General features: G+C 45.2%; 1 protein-coding gene across 1 annotated transcript in view; it reads right to left on the bottom strand.

The window, feature by feature from the left end:
• Positions 1–1,755: 1,755 nt before the first annotated feature.
• TAFA4 (TAFA chemokine like family member 4) overlaps positions 1,756–13,360 on the bottom strand; it is an 86,713-nt gene continuing 75,108 nt past the window's right edge. Inside the window, 2 exon segments of the mRNA XM_036430576.2 lie at positions 1,756–2,620; positions 8,633–8,757. Coding sequence (XP_036286469.1) covers positions 2,609–2,620; positions 8,633–8,757 — 137 coding nt within the window. The 3' untranslated portion in view covers positions 1,756–2,608.

The raw sequence follows: 13,360 nt of genomic DNA, 5'->3' as shown, positions 1-13,360 counted from the left end.
GGCTCCTAAATTCTCTTCAACAAAATAGGAATATTCATAAGCCCTCTCGGGTTAAGAAGAAAACTGGACTTGTGTGTGTGAGGGTAGACAACTTCCCCAACAACTTAGTGGGGTCTTGGGAAGGTTCGTGAGTGTTTGTTGAATTTGATGTGTGGACAGAATTCTGCCTCCCTAAGGACAGGCACTAGGCAGGTGACCTTAGGGAAGAGCCTCAAACCTGGACTGAGGGGCAGGTGAGGGATTGGGGGGCCCCTGATTCTTCGGGGAGAACTGCCTGAGCTGACAGCTCTCGCTGGGCAGTCAGGTTTGTAAGCATAAGAGTGGAAGCATCTGGGGTGTTGAGACCACCTGGGCCGTAGTTAGAGAGCCTGAAAGCCTCCTGACTCCCTTGGTATCTCTGCTTTAAATTCTGGGAAACATAGAAGAGTGTCCTCTCTACTTCCCAAGAGAAAAGGGCTAGAAATGATAACATTGACATGCTCTTCGTGAAGCCCCATTTCAGGGCTAACTTGTGAAAGAGGCACACAATATGCTTCCCGGCAATAATGGCTGCAGTGCCGCTTTGATACCTGCCATTTTCCCAAATGGCCCATTTATCCCTAGAAGTGTTTCCACCCTGGAAATGTGCCTGGAGGTGAGGCAGTGCCTTTTCACTTGCTTTTATTTGGGGCACGAGATCTGGTGTGTGGGCAAGGACTGAGACGTGTTTCATGTACAATAAAATGTAGTTATTTCTTAACTCTCTTTTCTTGCAATGGGGTGGCAGGGTCTTATACTGAAAACAGCAGAGTATGTATAAAATTCCTAAATGTGCCTACACTTAATCTCCCTAGATTTTATCTCCTAATGCTACATAGGTTTGGAGAAAAAATAAAATAGTAATCTATATTTAGGTCTGAAGTTTTACATATAGTTCACATCCCCAACATTAAATGTTATTTTTAAAGTTATTTTTCACTTTTGCATTTGAAATTTGCAAGGCTATGATGTTAACACAAGGCAATAAAATAATCACAAAAACTTATACACCATAAGCCATCAGCAGAATGAATTGTTTACTTACTAATATCAGAGTATCAATTCTGGTAAGTGTCCAGTCAGTCAAATTCAAACAAAACTTAGTGAACAAGTGGATATCATCTATTTGGATTCCTTTTGCAAGAATATAATTAAATATATGCAATAGTTACTATTATAAACATTACAGTGCTATTTTTCCCATAATTGTGAGGGTACAGGGATCACTAATAGTACAGAAAGTATGTTTCTGGCATTTCTCAATATATAAAACCACCTACCCCATGTCATTATAGTAGTATGTGTGTTTTTATAACATTATGCATTCGAAATCTGGATCAGTTCTTTCACCTGCAGTAACTTCCTCATAACAGCTTCTGGGAGTATGTGGGGACATGACTGCTGCAAAATCATCAAACCAGAAAAAAATGAACCAGGTTTTACTTCCAATTAAAGAAATAAAATGACTAACAAGCAGAAAAAGAGCTATGTTAAGAGTAAATCACTTAAAGTCTAAAATTTCAGCATTTCAAGATTCCTGTCTAGGAGTTAAAATATTTTAATATGATTGACAAGTTGGATCTAAGAAGTCACTCTGGATCTAAACCGAGACAATTTCACATTTTATTTTATTTTTTGAAATATATTTTTCTTAATTTCAGAGAAGAAGGGAGAGGGATAGAGATAGAAACATCAATTAGATGCCTCAAGCACGCTCCCTACTGGGGTTCAAGCACACAACCTGGGCATGTGCCCTGACCGGGAACCGAATTATGATCTCCTGGTTCATAGGTCGATGCCCAACCACTGGCCACACCAGCTAAGCCTATTTCACATTTTAAGTGGTTTACCCCTGTGAGTACACATTAGCCATACAAAGCCCAGGGGGTTTTCTTTCTTCTGTGAATATCTCAAGACAAAGTTTTGGCAATAAAACATCAGAGTCGCTATGCTTCCTTAGCACTCAGCACAACGGTGCCCTGCAGTTAAAATACCACATTTCAGTTCTGCACATCTCACTTAAAACAGAAACAATTTCAATCATCAAAAGCAAAAACAAAATGCACACACAATAATCCCAGCAAGTCCTGCTATTCTTCAAGGTTTATAAAATAAATCTTCGTCACTAATGAGTCCGCGTTTATTAACTACATCTGCAAATAGGTTTTGTTACTTTGATCCCTTTCAAAGCACTTTAATGCAAGGGCTAATGGAACAGGTCAGAGGAGAGAGGAGGCGGAGTGGACCCTATATCCACACTCCTTTGTAAAGGCGGCTGTCCTCCCGGGGCGGCCCATTCCCGGCTGTGCATTCCTCGTTCCCCCAGCTCTGTGGAGGTACGCTCCAGAGCGCCAGCAGGCTGTCACTGTGCAGCAGCCCCTGCCACAATTCAATGTCACAATTCAATGTGACAAAACGATGAAGCAGAGAGGGGGCAGGGGCAGGAAGCTGAGTGCACTCCTCGCAGCACACATAGGCCCAGATGAAGTCGCCGAAATCCAAGACAGTGTCCCACAGGAGGCCAGGACAGTGATCCAGGCAAGAAGCTCTGCCTGCTGTGGCTCCTCCGAGATGGAAGCACCTCCCTTTGCTACCGGGTGACCTAAAATAAATTAAACGGTGAGCATTGAATGCCCGGGCCCCCGGAACATACTCCTTCCTGCCCACACCGCCACGCCCCTGTCTGCCACCGTGTGCAGGCTATCAGGTGGCAGCTTCCCCCATAACCAACCTCCCCAAATCAGCTCTTCACCCTCCTTTACGCTTCCTGCTTGTAGGTTGCAAAGACAACATGCACAAAGGGTCCCACGCGTGCTATTATGTGTCCTTGCTTTGCATTTGTGGAGCTACAAAAACCCCATGCGAGGCCCCTGGGACTAGCTCGCACATGCTGAGCGTGCTTTGCTAATGGTGCTGGAATTTTGTCTAATGAATGCCAATGAAAATCAGCATATGTCAAGACCAAAATGTTGCCTTCGTTATTTTTTAATGTAGTTAACTTGCATTTTTTAAAGTTATTTTATGAAACTGCTGTAGTTACCAGAAAGATACACCCATTAGATAGTTTGTTGTTGCCGTGGCCAGTTTGGCTCAGTGAATAGAGAGAGCATCAGCCTGCGGACTGAAAGGTCCCAGGTTTGATTCCCTTCAAGGGCACATGCCTGAGTTGTGGGCTCGGTCTCCTGTAGGGGGCGTGCAGGAGGCAGCCAATCAATGATTCTCTCTCATCATTGATGTTTCTATCACTCTCTCCCTCTCCCTTTCTCCCTGAAATCAATTTAAAAAATGTATTAAATATATATATATATATATATATATATATATATATATATATATATATGTGTGTGTGTGTGTGTGTGTGTGTGTGTGTGTAAAGTTTGTTGTTGTTTTTCCATTTGAAACACCCAAGCTCAACACTTAAAATCTAAGAAAACAGACTAGCAGTTTCTATAGTTTAATTTTTTTAGATAAAAAAATTTTACAGGTTAATCAACACGCCAACTAGAAGGAAGAGGCAAAAACCTTAGGACTTTAATATGCCTCCACCAGGAAAATATTTTCAAAGTAAATGATGTTATTTGATAGCATAGTCACCATGGCTGGTCTTTAGATCCAACCAGGTTTTAGTCAAATCCCAGGTTCCCTGTTAACTGACAGAGAGGCCTTTGTTTATGCATCTGCAATAGACCGGCTCCCAGGTTCACCCTAAACAATTCCACCTTCATACACAAAAGCAGCACAGACAATACGGTATTGACTAATGGCCATGGCTTTGTTCTAATACAATTTAATTTATGGACATGGAAATTTGGGTTTTGTAGAATTTCTTATGTTGTGAAATATTATGTTCCTTCTTTCTTACTTTTTCAACCATTAAAAAATGTGCAGCCCCTTTTTAGCTCAGAGGCCATCCACAAAGAGGCCAAGGGCTGGGTTGGACTGGCAAGCCATAGCTTGCTGACTTCTTTCCTGGAGGAAAGTACTGGACAAACAGGCCAGTAAACGGTCTGTCAGAGGTGACATGTGTGTGGCGGACAGTCGATCACTATGAGGCAGACAGACAGGCAGGAGGGGGAAGCTCCTGCTGTGCGGAGGGCTGTCAGGAAAGGAGATGTCAGGGGGCACTTGCAGGAGGGGCCAGAGTGCCGACTCTGTGGAAGAGCCTTCCAGGTGGAGAGAGATGGCTGCAAGAAGCCCGATCCATGCCCGGGAGTGGCCTCTCCCTGACTGTGGTTCAAAGATGACACAGGAGCGCACAGCCAGATGCAACTGAAAGAAAGGAACTTTGACTGAAATGAGAAAAGGCATAGCCAGCAGGACTTCTGACAGATAGAGCGAAGGATGAGACAGAAAGAGGAATCAGCTGAAACCGGTTTGGCTCAGCGGTAGAGCGTCAGTCTGCGGGCTGAAATGTCCCAGATTCGATTCCAGTCAAGGGCATGTACAGTGGTTGCGGGCACATCCCTAGTAGGGGGTGTGCAAGAGGCAGCTGGTCGATGTTTGTCTCTCATCGACGTTTCTAGCTCTCTCTATCTCTCTCCCTTCCCCTCTGTAAAAAATCAATAAAATATATTTTTTTTTAAAAAGAAAGGAAGGAAGGAAGGAAGGAAGGAAGGAAGGAAGGAAGGAAGGAAGGAAGGAAGGAAGGAAGGAAGGAAGAGGAGTTAGTCTTTGGCTCAAAAATCCTGACTGAGTTAGTCATCTCCTGAGCTGGAAGGACTGTCTTTCTTTGCTTCTTCACCTGTTAAGTGTGGAAATGCACCTGCCGCCTCCATTGCCGTGAAGAGTAAAGGAGACAGTGACCCAAAGAGTGACTGGCATGTGGCTGATGCCGGGAAATGGCTCTTTCTGGATCCTATCTTCTCTATATGACCTAACAGTGTTTACAGCCAAGAGCTGACATATATCTAGGATGTAACTCTCAAAAGCATCCTCCTTAAGGAAGTTCATTCTCCATGCCCAGCTCATTTTGGAGCCCATCTACGCTGAAGGGTGGAGAAGACTCTTTAGGATTCATTTTCCTGTAAAACCTTGGTTTTGCTGACTGTATAAGGAAGGTCCATGTGACTTGGGAATGTTGGTGGATCCGGGTGCTAGCATGCCAACATCAGCTCCCCTGTTTTGTGACAGGGGACTGAGTGTTTCACGCTCTGACCGTAAGGATGAGGGAAGACCAGACCCAGGGGAAAAAAGCCATCTCAGCTGGACCTGGAAAGACAAGAGGAATTTTAGAAGAAGGCAGGGGTCAGGAGGGTGAAGAAAAAAGCAATGGGCACGGACACACAGCCTGCTGGGTGGGTGGAAATGAAGACTCCTTTCCAAATGCTTATACTTTTCTACCTGTTACCTAGGGACCCATTAATGGTCTCTCATCCAGGAAGAACCTGGGCAGGGAGGTAACTCCGGTGGCACCGGAAGCAGAGGAGAAGTCAGAGAGCAGGTGGGGAGCTCAGAGAAGCAGCCCTTCCTGCATCCAGCTTGTTCATCAGAGTCACCCCAACAACTCTGCTTGTGTGGCTTTCTAGGCCTGACCCAGGCTGACTGTCCCAGAGTATCCGAGGGGTGGGGTTCCAAACAGGGCACTTCTAACAAGTCCCCAAAATGACTTTTCTGTAGCAATGGCTACCAAAACTGTTATAACACGGTAGCAAAAGAGGATGCAGATGGCCCAAGGCGACAGCCTAGGAGACAGACAGAAAGGGATCCACTGATGACAATACCAGGAGGACTTGGTCATCTTAGATTAGATGGTGAGGTCAACAGAGAACTCCTACCTCTAGCTGTCCAATGTAAAATACTGGAAACATTTAGATACTTAGCAGAAACCATCAAAATGAAGTAGGAGGATCAGGTAGGAGCTGGCAAGGAGCTACTAAAAATGTAGACTGTTCTCTAATGCAGAAGCCGTCACTCTCAGACTAACGACCCTGGACCAGATGACACTGTCAGATATCCCCTTGAAGGCAAAAAGCCCCTGGTTGAAAACTACTGCTCTAAAGTATAGCTCTTCACCCTTAGTAGTTGTTGTAAAAATCTGAAAATTGTGCAAATTCAATATGATTTACTTCTATTTTCAAATAACAGAAAGTCCTGGCAAATGGCTGGCTTTGGTGCTAAGTGGACATTAGGCACGTGATGCAGCACCGAGAAGGCAATGCAACTCAGAATTAAGAACACGACAGTGGAGGTGGGATTGCAGAGGTAGTTATATTTTCCCACAAGAAGAAATCACTGCACCGTCTCTTGGGACCTTGAAAATCCCACAGGTAGAATAAATCGAACACCAACCTTTATGCACAGGAAAGACCAGGTGACTGCTTCAGGACTGTCCCTTCTCATTTCCATACCATCAGCGAAGGCTGTTAATGTCTCAACTGCTTACTCTTTTTTGATTTTCCTTTAAATCAGTAGTTCTCAACCTTTCTAATGCCAAGTCTCTTTAATACAGTTTCTCAAGTTATAGTGACCCCCAACCATAAAATTATTTTCATTGCTACTTCATAACTGTAATTTTGCTACTGTTAATGAATTGTAATGTAAATATCTGTGTTTTCATTACAGATACTAGAGGCCCGGTGCATGAAATTTGTGCATGGGGCGGGGCGGGGGGAGTGGGGCTGTCCTCAGTCCAGCCTGAACCCTCTCCAATCTGGGACCCCTCAAGGGATGTCCAACTTCCTATTTAGGACCAATCCCACCAGGCAAAATGTTTGGCTTCCTCCACTGCCTGGGAAACCCAAGCCTCCCTTCTGTTCTCTGTGGCTGTAGCCATCTTAGTTGGGTTTATTTGCATACTTGCTCTGATTGGCTGGTGGGCATAGCTGCTGGGCATGGCTTGTTGATGTAGTGGAGTGATGCTTAATTTGCATATTACTCTTTTATTAGGTAGGATGGCTCTACAGCAGCCGTTCTCAACCTGTGGGTCACAACCCACAGATTGAGAACCACTAGCATGGTCACCTAAGACCATCGGAAAACACAGATATTTACATTACAATTCATAACAGTAGCAAAATTATAGTTATGAAGTAGCAACAAAAATAATTTTATGGTTGGGGGTCACTACAACTTGAGGAACTGTATTAAAGGGTCTTGGCATTAGAAAGGTTGATTTAAACCACTGATTTAAAGGAAAATAAAACTCTAACATAGGCAGCTTACTATAGACAAGCCTACAATTAGCCCTTCCTTGTTTTGATGCTGTAATGGATGAACCGTGGGAACAATGTTGTTCGGTAGCTGATATCCCTCCTCCAGGGAGGCCACAGCTCAGCCTTCACATGACCCCTGTCTCACCGGTGGCATAAGGTCAGCATTGATTTTAAGAAACAGAAATTATTTCTGTGGGTGCACGCTCTGCACAGAAGCTGAGGTGCTCCACAAATGAGTTACTGTATCCGCATAAAATCCATAAAAGACATAAAATGTTTTATGCAGTCCAAGTCACACTGACTTGGATTAATAAAGGAAACAAAGTTTTATGACTATGAGATTATTCTCAGGTGGCATATCACTAAAAAAAAAAAAAAAAAAAAAAGCAGCTAAGTATCATGATAGCTTAGGGAACTGTATTATGTTTCTACCACTTTGCGAAGAGCCAAATGAAATATCACTTCCGTTGAGGATTTAGCGAGAGCAAACTCATCTCTCCCACACACAGCCAAGATGCCCCTGAAGGTCTGCTTCCTGCAAATGCCCTCCCTGGCTGCACATAAACAGGGAGGGAGTGCTGTGGCAAGAGGCTACTTAGGAACATTCTTTTCTGGAACACGGATTGTGCTCATGGTCTTGTTTCACATTTAAATGTAAAAATCAATACAAGTATAATCTTCTGAAATGCCATTTCTTAGTCTACAAGAAATACAGTGAGGGGAAAAATTTATCATTGATGGATGTACGACCCTAAGTCATCAGTAACACCAAGTTTTTTTTATTTAGGAAGGGGTTAGGGAAATGGCTTAAAGGGGCCACTGGGGAAAGGACAATGGGATTCTTTTAAGGTGAGGTGTGCTTAGCAAGCACACAGAGTTTACACAGGTTGGCAGTGGACAGGGATTGGCTTAGAGGTGGAGCCCTGGAAATGATGGAAGTGTTAACCTCCTTCCTCCACCGACAATGACTCCATGACCTCCCACTTCACTGGATATAAAATATTACATCAGCTTATTTGTCCTAGTCACTGTTCAGTATAATCTATATAGATAAAAGGCTAATATGCAAAATGTCCCTCAGGAGTTTGACCAGGAGACTGGGAGTTCAATCACTTGCTGTGACATATGCTGACCACCAGGGGGCGGCACAGAATGAAGGAAGGCCCCAGCCAGCAGCCAGCAGCCAGCAACTGGAGAAGGAAAGCCTCAACAGGCAGCAGGAAGGCCCGGATCAGCCCTGATCACCGGCTAAGTCTAGGGATCCTGCAAATTTCATGCACTGGGCCTCTAGTCTGACATAAAGAGTTATGCTGGGGAAAGGACATTCCAGAAAGGCCAAAGTCACAGATGGGGTGGCATTGCCCAGGCAAGTTTGCCAATCTAATCAATGGCCAGATAACACCAAAGAGGACCATGGCTAATAGTACTGAGGTTGCACCTCCGGCCGCTTTGTCTACACTTGCCTTTGTAGTTTTGACTTTATTGCCACTGCTACAGGCCCAACCTGAGTCATCTGGAAGCACTTTGCAGTCCTCTCCTTCCAAACAGGGATCCATGTGACACCACCACTTCTGAACCACGATGGAAGCTGGAAAACAAAGGCCCAATAATGCCTGTGACACTGTTTCTTCCTGCAAATGTGGACACATGAAGCTCAGCACACTGACCTCACTGACATGTGGAGTTAGTGAGACCTCACACTTCTGTCTGAACCTGTCTGTGACACTTGTTACAAGTGACATTGGACTCATTATCATATTCCTCTCCACCTCATTTTCTTCATCTGTAAAATGGGGGTGAAAGCAGAACCTCGCCACAGGATGGCAAGGACAAAGTTAATTCATGCTGGCTTTGGGGCATTCCCTTACATTCTCAGAAAGTGTTAACTCTTGCTGTGGTCCTCATCTTGGGTGGTAGGTTGCATGTTGATGGTGCAAAGTTATGTTTAGTGGTTTATGTTGTCAATAGCAAAGGCTAACAGCAGTCAACATTTCTAACCCTCCCAGCTGGTGCTGAGCACTGCAACATGGGCGGCCCCAATAGCCCCTCAGTGGCCACTTTCTAGACCAGCCAGCTCACCTGTGAGTTCACTTCCTTTTACCTCACCGTGCTGGCAGGGGTCAACCAATAAAAGCATTTGTGTTTTAAGCCCATGGAGCAGAAAGTAGCACCCCAGTTCTCAGGGTTTAGAAGCAGAAGAAAAGTGAAGAAAGTACCATCAACTTGACTGGTTGTTCACACAGAATCAAAGGGCAAAAGGATTGTGACTGATTTTTAAGGGTGAGCCCAGCCAATAGGCTGGTATCAGATAGGATGCTGGGGCGGGGGAAGCTGGAAGGGCAGGGAAAGAAATAGAAAGACTCTTAGCCCTATTTTTCTTGTTGAAACAGCAATGCTAATAGAAAACATCCTCCATTGGATTTCACTTAAACTACTAGTGCCTGAGAAATATGAAATTCAAGTTCAAACAAATCTTTATAAATCCTTTTCTTGAAAATTTGACATGGTAATTGGGATTGGTGGAGGTGGGATTCAGCTAATTTCAACATAGCTGTACCTCTGAGGTTAAAAATTATCTTCTTGCATTCTACAGAGAAGAGAAAACCAAAGCCCAGAGATGATGACTGGTCCAAAGTCACATAGTTTGAAGAGAGTCAAGCAACATTGAATGGAGGCAATCTGACCCTGCACCCATGCTCCAACCTGGAAATACAGGTGGGCGAAAGCAAGCCTACAGGTGTGAGTACACGAAACAGAGCTTATTCTTATATTGCTATTTATTAATTACTGTATTATTTTCCACATGAACTGTATGCTTCCCTTTGTCCACCGCTGTATAAGCTGCTCCCTCACATCAGAGATCACTTGTGTGGAATCAGGGATGCAAGCAGGTGACCCAGGGAGCCAGTACATGCAGGCTCCTCTGTCAGGTGACTGCAGTGCAGGTGATGAGGGCGCAGCATGATTTCATTATCAGCTGCGGTGGCCCCTGCATCTACCCTGATACAAAAAGGTGGCCATCATTCTTGGTTCTGGCCAAATCCTGAGTTCCTATCCCATCGGTCCCATCAAAACCAATAACCTGAGTAAGGCCATTTTACGATCTGAGATAAGTCAGATCTCAGATAAGTCTGACTTAACTTGCTAGCTAGTTAAGTCAGAAGGCGCCAACACTGAGAGGGAACATAGCTGAATGGGTTATTTTTTTTTTTCTGAGAAAGAGACCACCACTGGACACATCGAGGGAATCTGAGAACAAGTATTCTTCTCAGCCCCAGATATCACAATACTCTCCTCTTCAAACTAGATGGAGTTTTGTCATTTCAAAGCACTTTTGCCTGCTGTTCCTCTTTTGATTGTCCCAACAACCCCAGAAGCAGGAAGTGGAAGTAGAAGATTGCAGGAATAAGCACCAGAGCTTTGGGTAATTGAGTTAAATGAGAGAGGAGGCAGTAGATTCTGGCGCTCTCTCTCCACCCATCTGTCTCCTAGGCCGCACTGTACAGCAGCTGAGATTGACAAGTGTTCCCCTGTGTCTGGCCGAGCGGCCACTGAGTCATTATTCCTGAATGCCCTGGGTTGGTCCCAAGTGGCTATAAAGACAAAAGATGGTTCTCAACCCTCAACTTAAAATACCACCTGCAGGACTGGAGAAGTTCCATAAATGTTGACAGAACTCGGTTATATTTATACAGCTTTAAAGCTGAATCTAAAGTGCTTTATCTTCTCTTTAAAACTGTTCCCGAGACCCTGGCTCTCACTCAGCAGGGGACTCAATACTCTTGAGAGGAATCAGAGCCATGTGGACGGTCAGAAGAAGCCTCGATGAGCACGTGGTCAGTGACTGTCCTGTGGGCAGGAGGAGGGTGGGACAGTGAGTGGCCACCCCGGAAGCCAGCAGACCATGCAGCCGAAGGGAAGGGTCGGCAAGGCTGCACCGGGCACTCAGCCAAGGAGGGTGGTCTAAAAAGCCATCTCCAGGGGCTCCGAGGCGGGTTTAGATTGAACCGGGCTCTCCGCGCAGGAGGGAGCCAGGGACAGGGCAGTGAGAATGGCAGGGCAGTGAGCCAGGAAACCTGAGTCCGCCTGGCAGGCAGTAGGGAAGGATGCGGGCAGAAAGGGTGTGAAAGATAAGAACAGGTGAGGCATGCGTCTCAGAAGGTCAGCAGGCAGAGGCTGTCAGACCACTTTACAGTCCAAAGGGAGGAGTGCAGGGAGGAGTCTGGGGACCCATTCTTTGCAGAGGAAACAGAGTGCCTCACATTCTCTCCACTTCGCGGCAGAGAAATGCCAGTGCTTCCTACTGACCTGTGGGACCAAGAACACTCTCAGGCCAGCCCCCTGCAAAGGTGCTGGAGGAGAGGACATGATGGATGGATTCAGGCATTCATCATAGAAAAAACATGTCAGTTCTTAACTACAGAAAAGAATACTGTTTTCCTAGCATTTTGTCTAAAGCTTTACATTGAATTTAATGAATTTACAAGGAAGTATATACGATCAAGCTCTTATGAAATTATTGGAAATAATTTTAGTTTTATTTATTGGAAAACATGAACTGGCTCTCCAGAGACAGACTCGCAGAGCCTCCGCAAGAGAGCGAGCTGCCTGGACGGAGTGTGTTTCCACTGCAGAGGCCTGTCCTGCCTCCTGCAGGGCGCACAGAGGGCGGAGCCCGGGCAGGTGCCTGCTCCCCGACTAGCTTCATGTGCAAGACTCAGAACAAATGTTCTCTCAGAAAAGACAATAAGTGCCACCACAAGAGCCAAACTGAGAGCTGTACTCTCCTTTATGAATTAGCACATTCCTTCATGAATTAGCACATTTCTTTGTGAATTAGCTCATTCCTGTGTGAATTAGCACGTTTCTTTATGAATTAAAGATTGACTAAGGAGCTCACACATAGGTGCGGACCAACCCCGAGTGTGCCCTGGGTGAGCAGGGGATGAACAGCCTGGGCTGAAGGTCCGGCCACTCTGTGCAGGGCCAGGCTGAGGCGGGGGACAGGAGAGGGGTTCCACTAAACCTACCGCCGAGCGCTGCCCCCCTTCCTGAGCCCATCTCCACAGGAAATACATCTGCAGGAGGCTTACTTTGTTTTCTGTTGATACATTAACATACTTTAAAGGAGAATGTCTTGCCACTTCTATTTGTTTTAAATTATTTCAAAATCCTCATGCCTTCCTTACTTATGAAACCATAAAGATGCCAATTTGTAATAAGTTTCAAATGTTATACAGAAAGGAAGAAAAAGACAGCGAGACCCTGGTTTTGGGGAAGTGACTGGTACTTTCTATAAATGTTCCAGGGGAAAGGAATGTGTCCAATCCGCTAGTTTGCTTCTGGTGTATTTTCTTTGCTCTCTGATGGATCAAATGCATTGAGGGTTTTGGTTGTTTTCTATTCCTTATCTCAAATACCATTCCATTAAGCTCACCTTACAATATGGTCTATGTAGCTACCTAGATAAGCCCACCTTTGAATAAGACTAACAGCGAACAGGCTCACTGCTCCAGGGCTGGCCTCCCGTTTGTTGACTTAGCTCAGTGGTACTTACAGAGTTAAGGCTTTCCCAAAGAAAGAGGTATTCTCACCCTAACACCTGACAGGAAGATGCAGAAAACATCTTCCTGGGTCATATATCACCTGGAAAATGGAAGGAGCCACCAGAATACTCTCTGAGGTTCTATGTTTCTGCTTTAGCTATTTTGCTGTCACCATTGTTATTTCAAGACACTCACAATCTTCTTCAAAAAATTAAGCCATTAATTAATTTTTAGGATTGCTAGGTGGCAAGCCCTGCCGATGTGTATTTCTTTTCTTTTTTAAGACAAAAAGCCATGCCAACCTGACAGGGAACAAGCACAAACGCTGTCATGACAGCTAGGATGTTGCTGTGGGAATCTTACTCTTTCCCGCTCCACACTTGCTGCTGTCATTCCACACTGAGCACAGGGCACTGAGGGGCGTGGTGGGACGCAAGGCCGGACCCTTTGTGTCCTCCTTGGCAAAGTGCCCCTTCACACAAGTACATACCCCTGGAGTGAGGACCTCCACGGCAGGGTTTCTGGACCTTGGCACTATTGACATTTGGGGCCAATAGTCCCTTATTGCGAGAGTCTATCCTGTGCCTTGTTAGATGTTGAGCAGCCTGCCTGGCCCCCACCTCCCCAATGACAGCAGCACCCTCT

Source organism: Pipistrellus kuhlii, unplaced genomic scaffold (assembly GCF_014108245.1).
Source record: "Pipistrellus kuhlii isolate mPipKuh1 unplaced genomic scaffold, mPipKuh1.p scaffold_m20_p_11, whole genome shotgun sequence".
Lineage (NCBI taxonomy): Eukaryota > Metazoa > Chordata > Mammalia > Chiroptera > Vespertilionidae > Pipistrellus > Pipistrellus kuhlii.
The sequence above is the reverse complement of the archived record's forward strand: the minus strand, read 5'-3'. Positions and strand labels throughout refer to the sequence as shown.